The sequence below is a fragment of the Lutjanus erythropterus genome, chromosome 23 (assembly GCF_056507025.1).
Source record: "Lutjanus erythropterus isolate fLutEry1 chromosome 23, fLutEry1.hap2, whole genome shotgun sequence".
NCBI classification, from domain to species: Eukaryota; Metazoa; Chordata; class Actinopteri; order Lutjaniformes; family Lutjanidae; genus Lutjanus; species Lutjanus erythropterus.
This window is the reverse complement of record NC_139339.1, coordinates 26418657-26436680: the sequence shown is the minus strand read 5'-3', so window position 1 is coordinate 26436680 and position 18024 is coordinate 26418657. Positions and strand designations below refer to the sequence as shown.

General features: G+C 39.7%; 1 protein-coding gene across 2 annotated transcripts in view; it reads right to left on the bottom strand.

Annotated features, from left to right (window-relative positions):
* Window positions 1-3623: 3623 nt before the first annotated feature.
* Window positions 3624-18024, bottom strand: part of rtn3 (reticulon 3) — a 44378-nt gene continuing 29977 nt past the window's right edge. For both annotated transcript variants that reach the window (XM_084712660.1, XM_084712662.1), the window contains 5 exons: window positions 17403-17541; window positions 11759-11828; window positions 8156-8202; window positions 4589-4647; window positions 3624-4490 (listed from right to left, as the gene is read on the bottom strand). In XM_084712660.1, the coding sequence (XP_084568786.1) occupies window positions 4442-4490; window positions 4589-4647; window positions 8156-8202; window positions 11759-11828; window positions 17403-17541 (364 nt within the window). In that variant the 3' untranslated portion in view covers window positions 3624-4441. The remainder of the gene's footprint in view (window positions 4491-4588; window positions 4648-8155; window positions 8203-11758; window positions 11829-17402; window positions 17542-18024) is intronic.

Here is an 18024-nt window from a genome sequence, read left to right as displayed (position 1 = left end):
AAATGGGATGTCAAGTCTGCATGTGACTATTAACTCTTAATGGTTTTAGTATGCTGGCCCGCTCTAAAATTAGAAACTATAATCCTCTCTCCACCCAAACACCATAACAGACAGCAGCCTCTCAAGTCAAATCTTCTTATTTTAGATATTTCATTAGAATGCATTTTTTTAATCCTCCGTCCTCCCACACTGCAGGCATGCTGGGAAATACTGGTTGTCTTTCTTCAAGGCCCTTCACCCAGATAGAAGAGAACAGATCCAGCACGGTCCTTTGACGTGTTTTTATTAATTTCACTTTGACATCAGTACAGAGACCACATACGTTTTTTTTTTGTTTTTTTTTTCAGTTTTCTTCATTTTTTTCCGGCAACATCTTTCCCAAAGCTTCAAAAAATCGGAACCAAAGTCATAGCTAATACAAAACAGAGCTGATGTTAGTGAACAACGTCTAGATACCAGTAAAGAGTCAAAAAGCAAAAAACAAGACTCGCCAGAGACAAAAAAAAAAAAAAAGAAGTCAAACACACTCCTGCCACACACTCCCATACCCGATGAAAACACAGGGACAAACAGGAAGAGGAGAAAAGCAACATGCTGTGAGAGAACAGGAGAAAAGATGTTTATTCAGATTATATATTACAGTCTAAAGAAATAAGCCAACTAGGATTCAGAGAAGAAGTAATCTATTTAGCCTTGGTAGCACACTAACACAGGTGACATGGCCTTTCCTCAACTTAAGTTTCACTTAAAAAGTAATGTGCATGCTAAGCTAGTTAGCTTTTACAGCACAACATGTTTTGGGTGAGGTCAGACTGACAGAACAGGTCAGTTTGAAGGTAGCTGGGTGAATATTAAAGGCTCAGTTCAACTAAAATGCAAAAAAAAAAAAGTCCATCAGCAGGGGCGTTTGGTTTTCGTTCAGAGAACCATGGTTACATTTGTAACACATTTCCTCAATACAGTGGATGTTAATGCAGTTTTGTTTGTGCTGCTCATTATAAACAGGTTTAACCAAAGAAATTGTCCCTAAAAAGGCTGTGTCCTGTCGTTTATAAAGACCAGCTAGGAAAAAAAAACACAAAAATGTTTTGTTTTTTTTTTTTGAAAATGTAGGTTTTCAATGTTTTGAGCAGCACATGACACTCCATCCACTGCGTGGTATCAGGCTGGAGGTCAAAATTTCAAAATCCAGGCAAATAAAACAGGGGTTCCACATGTTTTCTTGTAGTTTGGTTGAACTGACCCCAAAAATAAACTGAATTAATGTAAACCAAACATTTTATACAAATGTACGGAAGACTATTAGTGCCAGGTATGAGGGAAAATAAATCAAATTTTTTCCTTTTTTTTTGAGAATGAAGTTGAAATGTTGATGTCAAACTTTCGGCATTCGGGCCAGGACTATGAAAAAATAAATGAGGATTTTTTTTGTTTTGTTTAATTTTCCACCTCAAAAAGAGTTGAGGTGGAGTTGAGGCTTATGTCTGGCACTAATATTAGAAGTTCAACTTCATTCTCGATATTTTGTCCTATTTCCTTCTTTCTCAACATTTTGGCTTTTTCCAAAATGAAAAAAAAAAATTCTCGTATACCTTGAACTAATACTGAAACTTCAACTATTCTCCATATTTTAACTTTAATCTTGGAATATAAAACAAATAAAATTAAAAAATCTAATCTTCCGTACAAGTGTGTTCCAGTAGCTCGCATAAAATTAAGTGTGAGAACTTTTAAAGCTACAATATGCAACTTCTCCACATTCAAATAAATAAACAGGATGTATAATAACATTATCAGTGTCTGTATTCAGACCTGACCCCCCACACTCTCTCCGGGGCCATAAGCTACCCAGCTGAGAGGGTGGAGGGCCCGGCTAACAGCTAGCATCATCAACAGAAACGTTGCATATTTTGGCTTTAATACCCAGAGTCTGAATGAGACACCATGCACGAGGGGTCAACCAAGACATCTGTGAGACGACATACAGTGGAAGGCATGCATGGGGGAGGAATGTTCCACCAGAGAAAACATTCAGCACACAGGCAGATATTGAACTAATGGTAGTTTGAGTAGTTACTGCATCGAGAGGCAGTGAAAGGACCGTCTTCCACTGTTGGCCATTCAGTATTCAGGGGACATTTACTCCGTGCAAACTCACTTCAGGGGCACAATGAAATGGACAGAAACACTAACAAACTCATCATTTCATTTCCTTCTATATATTCATCCCTTAAAAACAATATGGAGACGTAGCAGTAGTGCTAACATATGACTATGGTTTTCTACGGAGTTCAAAAACACCATTGAAACAATCACAAGTAATAATCATATTAAACAAAAGTCAGGGTCAGGAATATGATACAGCCTATAGAAAGGGTGACAATCTGTTTCCAGCTTACACTATGACATGCGCTTCATGGCAGTCGAAAAGAAAAAGAACAAAGTGACAAACAGAGCTCAATAATAACCACGCCCAAAACTGCTTCCACATATCCCCAGCTACACTCTTTATTCAAAACTGCACCCCCAAATTTTTGTTACACCAAACCCCCCGTGGTCTCAAAACGTCCTCTCAGGTCGCTGCTGAGGGTTTTGTATGGAGTCTAAAATGCGCCAAAAATAATGGTTACAGACTTAACCCGTTTAAATATAAATCAATCATCTGAGAGTGTTTCAGCAAATAATTTAGTGTAACACATAAAGAACAATTTGTGATTCAAGTTCAAAAATTTGCAAGATTTTGCTATTGGATCATTTAAATGCAAAATTAATACCTTTCGGCGTCAATTAATTATAATTAAATTGGATGTCAAAGTACATTCTTCACCCCCCCAGAAAAAGAAGAAAAAAAAAATCTGACAAGCAATTTTTTTTTTTTTTTTTTTTCCTCTTTCCCCCAGGAGCAATTTTCGGTGCCTTTATTTTTTAGTTGATTGTTTTTTCTTAATTTAATTATATTGGTTGATTTATCATCATCAGCCCCAAAAATTCAGTATTGGTCGGGCTCTACTAGTAAGTGGACCTTTTATTGATTTTCTTTTTCTTTTTATTGGGTCAAATTATAAAGAAATACTGCAAAGGTCTGTATTTATTCTGGTGGAACACTATAGACTCCGCAGTGTCACAAAACTCACACCAACAGCGAGCTGGGAAGCCTTTTTGGGATTTTAAGGGGTGTGAGAACACATCAGAGAGTGGATCTCTTAACTTATCAAACAATCAGGAATTATTTGTCGGGAGGCCTCTGACAGACCTCCAGTTTAAAATGATGCAGCTCAATGACACTTAACGTAACTCTTACAATGCTGTTGTCAAGCTAGTAGGGAGTCAAAGCAGCCATCCCATGATTAATATCAATAATAGTAATATAAGTAGTGATGAGAAGAATCAAAATTTACAAGTGAATGTGAGACCTCAACACTTTGTGGCTTGAACAGGTGCAACAAAAGGAGTTAGGACTGCTGTAAGTGAGGGAACTCTTGATATAAAAAGCGAGGCTAACGTGTTCCATACAGCAGAGATAGAGCCTGTACTTGTCTTTAAGGTGTATTTACATACAGAAAACTGTTCAAAAAATGCATCTGATCAAAAGAGGGTGAACTAGACCAAATTATCACAGCTGGTTCAGTGTTCCAAGCCTTTTATTTCAACCTGCTCATGGGCTTAAAAAAAAAAAGAAAAAAAAAAAAGAAAGGTTCAGTGCAATGCAGAAACTTACATACACAAGTGCCTGTGAGGTGAATGGAAACAAACTCAGTAACAGGCCGATCAGTAACAGCAAACCCATTACCAGCTTCCAAAAATGAACTCATATCTATCAATACAACAGCTGCAGAGCGAGAGAGCAGGAGAAGACTAGCCACAATAACACCCAAAAGGTTGCTTTTATTCTCTTTTTATTTGATTTTTTAAAACTTTTTTCCTCCTCTTGAACTTTTCCAGCTTAAAATTTCTTTCTCTTCAAGGAAATGTGGAGTTTAAAGTACAGACATTTGCTTTTTTTTTTTTTTGTGACACAACAGCCATCATCCCCCCCCTGCTCGCTGTACATGACGAAACCAGGTCATAGATTCAGTCTAGTTCACTCGACCCTGCCTCCATTTCCCTGTGGGGTGCCCACAGACAAGTCGGGGTCCGCCGCGGCGTTACATCACTTCCTCACTAGCGACGTGCTTCCTGTCTGCACAGGCACAGTTCTTTTTAATGCTTGCAAGTTAAGCTGCGCAGTAGTTTTACATTGAATATCGAGTAGCTCAGATTTTCTACCTAGCAAGGTTCAGTGTAGTAGGGTGCTGATGGTTGATGGAGTAGGGAGGAGGAGTTAGACTGAGGGGCGGGGTTATCTGGAGAGGGGGTAGGGGGAAGGTCAAGAGGGTTTTAAGATGGTGATGGAGATGAGGATGATGGTGACAAAGAGGTTTCTAATTGGGGGGGGGGTTGATCATTCAGTTTTGCTGCGCTTCACAGCTCCGGGAAGTTTCTCTTGCAACCTGGAAGAGAAAAGAAAAACAGGTGTAAGAGAACAAAACTGGATCTGTGGATAAAAGCTACACTGAAAGACTCATTACAGATGATTAGACTGTCTTACTTGGCCATTGTGGTGTTGACTTGAGTGCGTGCCAGGTCAATGTACTGATCAATCTGAGTCTGGAAGGAGAAAAGATGAGAGGAGGTGAGCGAAAGTGTGGCAGAAGAATTCTGACTTAAAACAAGCAAAATATTATAGTGACATTCTGACATTTCAGTACAGGAAATGACTCAGATACAGACTAAAATGTTTGATCAGGTGAATAGATGAGTCTTTGCACTGATTGGATTTTTTAAACACACCTATATGCGAGTTGAAAGTTCAGGTATCAGGAAGGAAAAAATCCCTAACCAATTCTGAGGATCTAGCAAAAGCTTGGGGTTACTGCCATGAGCAATTTGGTCAGTGTCTGCATTTTGTGAAGTAAATCAAGAGTTTTCTCAGTTAGGCCTTTTCCACCAAAATGGAACCTGGTTCCTCTCAAAACTGGTGGAAATGCAGGCTGGTTCCCTGGTTCATCCAAGGTTCCAAGAATCCTCAACCGAACAAGAACCAGAGCTAATTTGGTGGAAAGGGCCATCAGTGACTGCTGCACTGCGAAATTCGATTAACATTTTTAGGGTTGTTCTGATCAAAGTACCAGAAATGCCTCGTATAGAGCCTCAATGTTGGATGGGGCATTTGAGTCTATGCACTGATGTGTTTTTTTTAAACAAACAGGTCAGATTTGCACTCAGTATCAGCCGATATGCAAAGTTCAAGTATCAGAACTGGTATCGGAAAGGGAAAAATGGGAACGGAACAACTCTAACCATTTCTGAGAACTAGTGAAAATTTGGGGCTACTACTATGAGAAGGGTTGGGTAGCGAAATTCAGTGCCAACATGGCACTGGTTCCCATAAGACCCATACCTAGTGGACCAAATCACAACATAGATTACAGTGCCTCAGTTTGGTGCCACATGCCTGAGTTGTCTATGGAATAGTTGCCTGTGGGACATGACTTCGCTATCCTAGGGAAAAATACTGCCCTCTGGACACACTTGTAAACAGAGGAATGGCTTCGGAGATTTGGAGCAAGACCGTTCAAACACTAGGTGCGACATGTCATAGTGACTGTCATGTTATGCATTCTTTTTTGAAAGTACCTGCTCAGGCATCAGTACCATTTTAGCATCGGTATCAGAAGAGAAACAAATGTTACGCAACCACAACTACGAACCATTTGGTTCATGTCTAACTCAAGTGTTCAAAGTGTATTTTCAGGTAAATCAAGAGTTTTCTCAGTTAGGCCTTTTCCACTAACATGGAACTGGCCCCTTACGGGTTCATGTATCAAATTTGGAACATTTGGAAAGCTGGTACAAAAAAGCAGGTTCTCTTTGGGAATCACAAGTCTACAGGTAATTGTGTAAATCCCTCTGTTGATGAAATCCTTGATTAAAATGTTCCTCTCAAAACTGGTGGAAACCTGGGCTGGTTCGCTAGATAGCACCAAGGTTCCAAGAACCCTCAACGGAACTGGTTCAAGAACCAGAGCCACTTCAAGAAACCAGAAATTGGCGGAAAAGGGCTTTCAGTGACTGCAGGACTCCACTAAGAGTGTTGCCTGTCACCAATTCAATTTTCATGGAGTGGCGAGTTTGGTGCCCTCAAATCAAGTCTCTGCTTTATACTGATGATTTAGTTCTGTTGGCTTGATCAACATGCAAACTCCAGCAGACACTGGGGTGATTTGTAGCAAAGCTTAAAGTGTTTTGGAAGAGAGTCAGCCCCTTAAGTTGTAGTACTCTGGCCCTTTGGGTTGGAGACTAGTTGAAGGAGCTTGAAGTATCTCGGGATCTTAGTCATGAGTGAGGGTGAGACGGAGCATGAGATCATCAGACAGATCAAAGCTGTGTCAGCGGTCATGTGGACATTGTAAAATGTCAAGAGAGAACTGAGCCTGAGGGCAAAGCTCTTGATTTACACTCCAGCTCTCACCTACAGCCATGAAATCTGACTCAGAAGCTTAGATCATGGATACAAGTGGCTGAGAGGAGTTTAGAAGAGTGGCCATTAGGAACAAGAATAAAAGCTTGGTATTAGACATTTAGGGACGACTCATCATTTTGAGTATAACTCAGGCTTAAAGAAGAGGGTGAGGAGTTCAGACACCCAGAAAGAGCTCAGAGTAAAACCATTCTTCCATCACACTGGGTTGAGGTGGTTCTGGTATATATGGGAGCTTCACTGAGGAGGTATTATGGGTATTAGAGGGATTTTACATCCCATCTGGCCTTACAATGCTTTGAGATCCTCCAGAAGAAGCTGGAGTCAAGAGATAGCTAGAGCGGTGTGAGAGCGACTTTGCTCCACTTGCTGCCACCACAATCTGGACTAGAGTGGCAGAAAAGGGCTCACTGGATGGACAGATGGATAAATAATCAAAACAGCTGACCAGCTGTGTATCATCTGAACCAGCTGCTGCAAATCAGGAGTTACAGTTACTGTTCTAACATTTTTAAGCCTGAATGTGCATAAAACCCCAAATTTCTGCCAACGTCACTGTTGAGGTTAAAACATAAAAACATTACAAGAACTGGAAGCAATGATTTTTCCCAGTGCTGTAGTGGCCTGTACTATTGAGCTCTTTATCCATCTAAACAGCTTTGGTGTGAGTTGCAGAGTTTTGGAGATTAAGGGCTGTAGAGATGTCTGCCTTCTGTTCAGTAAACGAGACTAAACTGCATTCAGCTAGTGATGCTCAAACCACCAAAATATACATTTGAAAAGCTTAAACAAGCAAGCTCAAGCATCTAATTCCCAAAATTAAGCCCAGGTGCTGAAGATAATACACAGGTCATTTCCTGGTGGAACTACTTTCTTTCTAGAAAGTTAGTCAACTCTAGAGTAGTTCCAGTTGATTCTACTGTAGACAGAAAGTAGTTCCACAGACTGTTTCAGAGATCATCTTGAGTAACTGGGTCATGAGTTTTGGAAATGGACACTGGTTTTCAGTTTTTATTTTTTTATTTATTTTTTATTTTTTGGGTGCTTTGAGCAAAACAAGCAGAGTGCCTTTCCGTCCTATTATATCAGAGAGAAGCCAAAGTTCTGCAACTCACACTAAAACTGTCAAGATGGATAAACAGCAGTACAGCTAAGAGGGATTTAGAGGGTCATTTGCAGAGGGAGAAAACATCTTCACTCTTGGGATGTCTGGACAATTCTTCACACTCCATCTGATAAGAGTTCACTTGCTCACACTATGTTAGGAAGTGGTGCAAGTCCAAGCATCAACTCTGTGCCAAAACTCACTGACAAAGCAGCTAGGAGAAACCATATTTTTGTAAGGAATCATAAACTGAACAAAACAAAACTTGCTTGCATCAAACAACTCCCATCACCCCCGCACCCTTATCGGTCAGTGGATGACTTCATATTCTCAGCAAGCTGGACAGTGGACAGAAAGTAGAGAGACGCAGAAAGCGCTCAGTGTCTGATGAAGACTGCAGTCATCCAGTGAGCTCACTGCTGATGGCTAATGTCCTCTAACAACTGATGTCAGTGCTGCTCTCAGGGAGGGTCTGAGACACAGTCATCAGATATTTCCCATCATGACCAGGGACTGACGGTCACACTCACCTTGTTCTTCTCGTAGATCGGAGGCACAGCGAAGAGGAGGATGTCAGCTGGAGGACACAGAGAGAAGACATGTCAGGAAAACAACACACTGACTTCAAATTATAATTAACATGCACATTAACTTTAGAATTTCTCTACCTGGACCTTATTAAGTCATGTTTTTGTGTCTAGATGACTGATGGGGACAACGGTTTTTGAAACTGGTCCAGCACTGAGGTAGAGCCCTGCAGCCACCAGCCAGGAAACAGGCTGCGATGAAATCTTTTCTGGCAACTGCTCACTGTCAAAGTACGTCCATTAAAAGTGCTTGTTTTGCCACTGGCCGGCTCAGATTGTTAATCTGACAACATCATGGAAAAGATCCCTACAGAGACAGAGCTTTTTGTTTAAGAGTAGACTTGGGACTTATCAAAGTGTTACAGTATACCAGGGTATTTAGAAATCCTGAAGGTATGATTTTCAAAGGGAACCTTGCAAACAGAAGGATTATTTGGAGGTAGAAAAGAAATTGGTTGGTCATTTGCTTTATAGTCTCGGTCTCCTAGCTAATAAATAAAATATAAATTAAAAAAGATATGAAATCATTAAAATATTACACATATAACTTTGAGATGGCTTCTTCCAACTACAAAATCAGTTTATTAGCCACATGATACATCTGTAAATCATCCCCGTTCAGCCAGATGATGTGCTGGTATTCATGGCAGCAAGTGTCATTGGGTCCTTTGGCAAGAGTCTATGGGATAGGGTATTAGTATTTTAACCCACCAAGACATGTCTAAGAAGGCTAACTGCATATTAGCCATAAAGCTAGATAGTGTCACATATGGTATAATGACTTCTGTCACAAGTTTTTTCACATAAACACCACCATATATTTTACAGCCTGGTGAAATGTCAGGAACGTGCACAGGAGTGAAAAAATAGATACTGTTTAAGCCTATGTAAGAGTAAGATCCTTTTTGTTTAACCAGAAACGGACGATTAATTGTTCCTGCCAAACCTACCAGACTCCATTTACAAAAAAACATACAGTCAAGCTGTACAGAAACAGAATAAAACTCACTAAAACCATCTTGGCTTGGCTTTCCACTGTTCCAACAATCACCAACTCTGGTATGGATAAAATAAACGTCTTAATTCAGAGTTAGATGTGAAATTATCAGGAGAAGAGCGAAAGGAAGGCTGAACATCAGAGCTCACATTTATCTCAGAATTAAAATATTCGAAATATTGTGAATTTCAAAGGAGAAATATCAAGTTCAATCTCAAGGGGAACATTTGAGTGGAGGAGTCTCTTCCAGCTGCTGGATGAACTGTGGCTCTGTTACAGCTGTATGGGGTTTTCCCTCTGCTGCGTCCCTTTGCTCCGTCTCTCTCCAGCTCCACCAGTTTACTGCTCGTGAGACGCACCTGTCCTGATTGAGGTGCTTAAAAGCAAAGACTGCTGCTGTTCTGCCTCTCAACATGGAATTATTTTGTGTACTTATGTTTTAATGCCTTTTGTTAGTCTTTATTTTGTATCTTAATTTGTATTTTGTGTCAATAAATCCCTTACATTTGGTTGTTTTAAAGGTGTGTCTCTGTGGGTTATTTGTGTTTTTTTATTTATTATTTGTGGTGTGTTAATTGCCCCAGTAGGGGCGTAGGGGTGGGGCATAACAGCTCCCAAGAAGCTGCTTGGGACTAAACTACTACCACTTGTTCTGGCCAAAAATGTCCATTTTTTGGATTAACATTTACACAGAATTAGTGATTATATTTTTTTTACAAAACTAATTGGAGAGAGACTTGCATTCAACAACTATAAATTTTACTACAAAATCCTAAAAGACTTGCTTGGAATCCTGAGTGTAGCTGCCAAAGACGCAATAAGAAGGAAATGACTTCAAGCCAGTGACCCCATCAATAGTGGACTGATACGACATCATTTGTGATCTTTAAAATCGAAAGAATGAGGCCTGGGGCGATACAGCTGAAGACCCTATCATGAAAGTGAGGTTTCATACTGGTCGATAGTGATGATTACTGATCATGTAGGTTGTGATTGACGATGTTGTGTACTCTAAAGGGTGGAAGTGGCTAACGTGATCAAGTAAGTTAACCAAATTATTGCTGGGCAATACAGAGAAAATCAAATATCACAATAGTTTTGACCAAACACCTCAATACTGATATTGCTACAATATTGTAAGGATGACTATTAGTGTTTTATACTAACACAGTTTGAGATTTTTTGATAAATAATCACTAGTAATGTGGATATCATGACTAAGCTCATAAATTACATCTAAAAATTGACTTTACTGTAATGCAGCCTTTAAAATCAGGAAAAGACAACACTTCTGACATATTACAATGTAACGACAATGATATCGTAACCGTCGCAATACCTAGTCTCATATCACGACATGATACAAAATCAATATATTTCCCAGCCCTAGAAAGAAATACCTTCTCCATGAGGCGTCATGGAAATCTGGGTGAAGTGGAAAATCTGGATTTTCCCAAAACGGCCTTCTTTTGTTTAAATTTGTTTCTGCGATCTGCATGTATATGTCTATATTTATGTAATGCATGCAAGGGTTAGGTGTAGGGTTAGTATGTATACTTACTTTAAGTTTTGTTTTTATTATTGGAAATGGAAAAACAACTCATTTCTATTGTTGTGTTTTATAATGAAGCTACACTGTAAAATGCTGGAAAGCTGTTGGACCAGCAGAATAAATGAGCATCAAAACACCCGAGGGCCAGCAGGGTCTCATGGAGAGACTTGTGTCTGCAACTTTTACATACTGCTCAATTTTAACAGCACGCCATGTTATTATGTATGCTGCTGTTATAAAATGTCAGCAACCAGAATCTGACTGTGTTCAAACCTGATTAATTGATTAGTAATCGACTATTAATCAACTATTTTTAAAATTAATTTGAATCATTTTTTAAATAAAACATGGCCAATTTCCCCGATTTCAGCTTCTTAAATGTGAATATTTTCTGGTTTCTTTACTCCTCTCTGACAATAAACTGAATATTTTTGAGTTGTGGACAAAACAAGACATTTGAGGACATCATCTTGGACTGTGGTAAATCTTTTCCATCATTTCCTGACATTTTATAGACCAAACAACTAATTGATTAATAGAGAAAATGATCAACAGATGAATCAACAATGACAATAGTCATTAGTTGCAGCCCTATCATAGTTTCCACCTTGGCCCTGATATAAAACTCCATGGCTTCTCTATGCCTTTCCATGAATAAACTGAAGCAGTCCTTTGACCTATATTTTGTCCTTCCTGCTTTGTTGAAAGTTGCTTAGACGGGTTGAAGCTAAAAACTGTCCTCTGATAATAAGAAGGTGGAAAACAAGCTGAGAAACAATCAACTGGTACACCATTCTTTGTGTCATTTCTAGTGAAGAAAAGCACAGCCAACTATAGAACGCTGCAAGTGTGTAGAAGTTTACTGCTAAGAATTCATAACTAATATGTGACTGAGGTGATTTAGTATGCGAGCATTCCAGTGGGTAAACCAGAAACGTCCACTTTGTCCTGAAACATGCTGAATGTGGCACTGAGTCTTGGTTCCCACGGTGCTTACCCAGGATGAGGATGGTGATTCCATTGAAGACAGCTCCTACGTAGGTGAACAGCCACATGACCACAGCCAGCTGGAGAGAACAGCAAACAAAGAAGCCCACAGAGGAAGTCAGAGACAACATCCAACACTTCATGTCCGCCTCGTTCAAATATCTGAGGACATCATACTGTAAACTCTTTAACTGTGTCTTTAATAACAGCAGGAAAGACATTAATGGTGGTGGTATTACTCTCAGGCTCATCAGGGTGGAAGTATCCACTCATCAGGACCGATGTATTGATTTAATGATCAATGATCCAATGTCACTGATGCAAAGTTGCATTAAAGTTGATCTAAAGCAACCACAAATGTCTGTTGTGAGTTTATCACACCACAGAAATGTGATGTTAACCACCCAGACAAATTTGAAGAATTAAAAAAAGTCATTAAGTATATAAATTAGGTTTCAAAATCATGAAAAAAATGAGCGATTGTATCTGCTCTGAAACTCTGGGGGCGTGTCCACTCCACTGTCTCAGTGTTAAACACCACTATGACCTCAAAACCACCTGAAACATGGATGCTCCGTCTAGCAGCTTTATTGGACATGTCCTGACATGTTTGAGCCACCAGAGTCAGAGGACGGTGGCAGGATGTTTTGTTTTTCTTCTGTGTCAGGTTGTTGGAACTGAAGTGAGCTGCTGGGCTGATTTGGACTGAGAGTCGCTGAAGAGGGAGGCAGTGTGTCGGGTCATGGGGCTTATATAGTGTTTGGGGACCATGGCTCCAGCATGTCACCAAGCCGTGTCTCAGGTCCGCCCAAACAAATGTGATCACAGAAAATGTGAATTACAATTTGACAGTGCAGGAGCAGGAGCGCAGGATGCATGCAACAAGAGAGGGTGAGTTCAACAATTTAAGCTGATCAGCTGTTTATAACTGTTGATTGTCTGTCAATGTAAAGTTAAACCCATTATCCTGAAAAATACACTCTAGACTATGAGTTAAGTGGCTGTCTGTCTCACTGCCTGCCAAACTCCATTAACATTTTGCTCAATTTAACCGTTACATACATCAACTCCTTCTATTATTATTGAAAAAGACATACAAAACAGTTATATACAGTGAAGTGACTTTAACTTAACGTATTTCCTCGATCTCTGATGAACATTGTGGTCATTTTCTGATTTATTACAGTGAATATCTTACAGATTTATCCTTGAACTGGTTACAATTATTTATGTGCTGCGTTTAACTTTATGGCTAAAAGCAGAAAAGAAAGGGGCAGCAGACTGCTGTCACTGAATGTGTTAAATGGGCAGGTGATTATGTGCTCATATTGATTTCAGGCCCCTGAGAGGAACTGACATATTTGCTCCAGACTCTCTGATATCAGCAAATATTGTAACTTTATAAAAATAATTAATATAATATCGAAAAAACTGCTGTAGAAGAGTAATAAGTTAGAGGACTGCTGAAGATAAGTGTATCAGTTGACCTGTGTTTTCTCAATATTATATCAATTTGTCATTATTAAGTTGTTTTCAGGGGCCTGATTTCAAAAACACACATTCAGCCTTAAACTCTCATTTCATTCTCACAGTCAAAACTTAAAGCTCCATCCTTTAGAAACTTACAATAGGAGTGAATACTCATTGTGTGATTATGAATGTCTTCCAATGCAGTGAGATCTGATGTATTAAAGCTTTACTGCAGTAAAGCATCACACTGTAACACAAATAGAATGAGAATTAGGAAAACTATTCATACCATTTGTTTAAAAGAGAATATATTTACTGTAATAACTCAAAATGTCCACGATGTGTCATCAAAGATTGAGGAAACACGCTTCATTTGACATGAACACTACAACCAAGGTGGCACCCTTTAAAATTTCCACTCTGGACCAGAATAACTGTTTCTTTCACACTAGTGAGAGTTCAAATTATTACAGAATTTTTGCTAAATGCGTTTGTGTCTGTATACGAGTTGTAAAAAATCATTAATAATCTTCTAGAAGCCGTAGATGGTTATAACTGTTAAATTGAGCAAAATGTTAATGGAGTTTGGCAGCAGTGAGACAGGCAGCTACGTAAGTCATCATCCAGTGTGTGTTATTTCAGAGCAGTGGGCTTTTGTTTTCAGGACAACAGTCTGACCTTTATGTTGACAGACAACTGACAGTTCTAACAGCTGGTCAACGAACAGTGGAAGACTCGCCCTCGCTTGTTACTATCAATTTATGAGGCCACATGCATCCTGCGCTCCTGCAGAGCTTCTGCAGCCTGCCTGCATCCACCGTGCTTAGGGAAGAGGGGGGAAACAAATCGCTTCAACCAACATCGTATATTAAATGATTTCAACCTATTTAATATACAATATATGGTTACTGGCTCTAACCATGACTCATTTTTGCACATGCAATGGCTACATATTTTTCCTTTCTTATTTTGAAAAAATGTATATATGATCACAGAACTTCTATATGTGATTAATGACATGACAGTGGTGAAGGAGAAGTGGGGGTTGCTGATCTAACTCTCCTGTCAAGCCCAGACTGGGTTCATGTGGACTAAATATCACTGCTGCTTGGCTGATAGCGACATTGACCATGGCTCTGCTCTAATGGCTGCTTGTTATAATCTGATAGGCCAGCAGCTGCTAGCAGAGAGGATGCTCTGGTTTTATTCTCCTTCTCTATTCTGTCAACTCTTAACCTCGAGTTAATCCAGGCCTGTCCAAGTAGAAAAAGATTTATTATCTCTCTCTCTCGCTCACTCTCTCAGACCTACGACAGAATGCTGTCAGATGGCTTATGTAGCCTGTTAAATTATTAATCTTACAGGCCACACCTCGCTAAAACTGCTGAGTTTATATTAGTGAAACAAAAGCAGCGTTCAAACAACTGTGAACAAGTTTGTTCCCAAGACTACACACCCTGCACAGTCAGGATCCACCCATACAGGTGTTATCTTGTGTAGCCTGATCAGCTCTCTGCTCAGGACTGTGGAAGTGTGGACACACCGAGCTCCACTGCTAGCTGCCTGCTCCTCCTGTTGGCTCTGTTGCATATGTCAGACGGGGACAACCTCCACATGTACTCTCCTTGTCTGTACACAGACCGAGTTTGAATCATTCAGAACGTGTGGGTGTGTGAAGGACCTTTAAAGGGACAGACTGGGACTCATCAACCCATAATTTGGGGCCTTTCAGAACCTGAATTTCTAAGAACCTTATGAGGCTTTGGTGTGAGGTTCTTCCTTGTGTTTTTACTGTACTTTGGAAACTGGGATGTTTTGGACATACGTCATTAAAAAGGCCACAGGGGGACTGTCCTCATTTCTGCGTGCTGTCTGGTTGGCCAGAGAAATAAGCAGCTGTGGGACAGACAACAATAGAAGATGCTGCTGATACTGTTATTGATTTTCTTTGCTGTTGATGTAAACATGAGATATAGCCTGAGTTTATATGCCAGTGGTGAATCCAATCCAGGACAGTGCGGGGCTGATTGGTGACTCCAAAATGGCGTCCAGTGTCCCAAATCACCCAGTTTGCTTCGCTGCACACACTGATTTTTTGTGGAATGTAAGTCTAGAGCTAGAGATAAAAATAATTGTTATAGATATTTATTTTTCTCCACTCTTCCTTATTTTCTATATTTTGTAGTCGTCTTTCCATTCCTCAGTTTCAGTTAATAAAATGCTTGCAGCCCTCTTTGAGACTGCGTGGGAAACAGTCCCAGAAGGTATCATAGAAGAGCTCAGTGTAAGCTGCTGTGAGCTGCTCTTTAACGGAGGCGAGGCAGTTAACCAGACACATCACTGCCAAAACAACCAGTTTGTCTTCATCATTTTCAAATCAAAAAATACTGACGACCTCTCAAAACACATCAATCTCACAGGGCTAAATGCAATTCTGTTCCTTCCTACCTCTCTTGTACAAGCTTATATTCACCTTAAATTCATATAATTCCGAAAAGATGAACATTAAAGGCTGAGTTTATTTTTAAATCTAATAAAAATTATGATTAAACTTAAATATATGTTGCACCAACCTCTTTAAAAAACTGTTTATTTTTACTCTAAAGCTAGATTAAATTTAATACTGTTGGACCAAAACTTTAAACAACAATTTTAAATGTAATCCACTATTACCTTTAAACTTTAAAATGGTTGCTCTCAAAGGAGGAGAACTTAAATCTTCTCTGCCGAGCCGTCACAAGTAGGTTAATTAGACTACCTTTTTAGCTAGCAAGCAAACATACTGTCTAGCTAAAAGGCTAAAAAAATTAACATTTTGTTAACTTTTTAGCCAAGTTAGCCAGTAAACAATGTAACGTCTTGTTAACCTTGTAGCTAGCTCACAAACAATATAACATTTTGTAAACTTTTTAGCTAAGTTAGCCAGCAAACAATAAACAAACAATAAAATAAAACAAGGAATACAAAGTGGCCAAAAGTTAACAGTTTTTAGTTTAATCCGGGTAAGCAAGCATCTCCATACTGATCAAACTTAATTTAATTTTGGTTTATATTACTAAAACAGGGTTTTCTAAACGGAGATTATTCTTTACTTATGCAACAGACCTCTATTTAATTTTAAATCGGGATTTATTTTTTTCATTTTAAACCTAGTTTTGCTGAACTGTACTTGAAACTAATCTTAGATTAAATTAACATTTGTTGGTGCAACCCAGTGTAAATGTTTCTGTACACATGTGAATGTCTTTGTGTACACATATCTTTTGATGACTATAGTTTAATTATTATATTTTTAATGTGGAAACAAATGCATAAATAAAAACCCCTGGACTTGATTGGTCTGGCTCAGACTGCTCAGCTGAATTTTAGAATGTAGTGTGACTCAGAATGCAGACAGTGGAGTTAGTCCCCTTCTCTTCCAGCAGGGTCACACAACACAGGGATCACTTCATGGCCCGTGAGGACAGGAGTACTGATTACAGAAAACAGTAACTCTCTCCACGTACATGTGCCGTGTGCTTACTGTGCAAATAACTTGAACTTGAACTTAGTTCTTACATCATAGCCCACACCAACTTCACCTAGAACAAGCAAACATCAAACTGTTGCTGTGACAAACTGATGAACTGTTTTACAGTCTTCATTGTGTTCACTTTTGGTTGATCTTGTAACACTTTACCTTAGACAATTCTGAATAAATAAAACCACCTAGATGTAATGTCACACCATCTTTTCCTTCCACATTTTAATTGTGACAACATTAAATATCCCACTTAACAGTCAGGAAGTTTTCCCAGCTGACGGGTTAATTCTGGAAGCACGTTTGTAGATCAGTAAGACAGATGTGTTTCATGACAGCTGGATAAATGGTGTGGCCTGATTGGAAATCTTAATGTGTAGTTGCTGCATTCCAGCCACCTGTTTGGGTTTTATTCCCTGAATAATTATCATCCAACAATATCATCAGAACTGCTGGGGTTTATTTTAACAGTACAGATCAGATTGGGACTATAATTTGACTGATTTTCCCCTAGTGGTGATGAGTTACTACAGTACCAGTCAGAGCTATAAAAAGGCCTGACCCAGGAGAGGAAGCTTTATGGGACAGATTCCCATTATAAGCAGACTAAATGATTCAAAGTGAGGATGATGGTGGACAGTGACTGAAGGCTGGAGCTGCTCACCTTCAGGGAGTCCACGAGGTCCTCGACCAGGAAGAGGCGGCTCATCTGCTTCAGGGCTCGGTTGATGTAGGTCAGACTGGTGTCCACGTGCTTGCGGAAGGTCTCGGGAGGGATGCTGACATCCTTCTCTATCAGCGTTCTGCAGAGAGGGAGGAAGAGGAGGAGGAGAAGGTGAGTACAAAATGAGGCTTAGCGACCGGCCTGAGAGTGCTGCAGGAAAACAGACAGAAAACAGCCTGTGGTGAAAAGATTTAAAGGGACAGTCCACCTGTAGTGCTACAACCTGACACGCGAGATAGTTTGTGACACAGAACCATCTGGGAAGTCATCCTTAGAAACTGTTTGGAAAAGGGCAAGCACTTTCAAAAAACAGGTGATTGGATGAACCATCTGTCTATCACATCTACCACATGCTAATGTCAACCAATCAGATCAAACTCTTGCCAAAGCCAGATGGCAGAAGAGTGAAAGCCTTCAGTGCTGTTCTTTGCTCTTCTTTCAATGAAGAAATACTCTCCAGTTCTGATATAACTGATGCCATCACAGTATCTACACTAACCACTTCAGCAGCTGCCACTGTTTGTTTGAGACGACTCGCTTCCATGGACACTTCTCGCTGTCA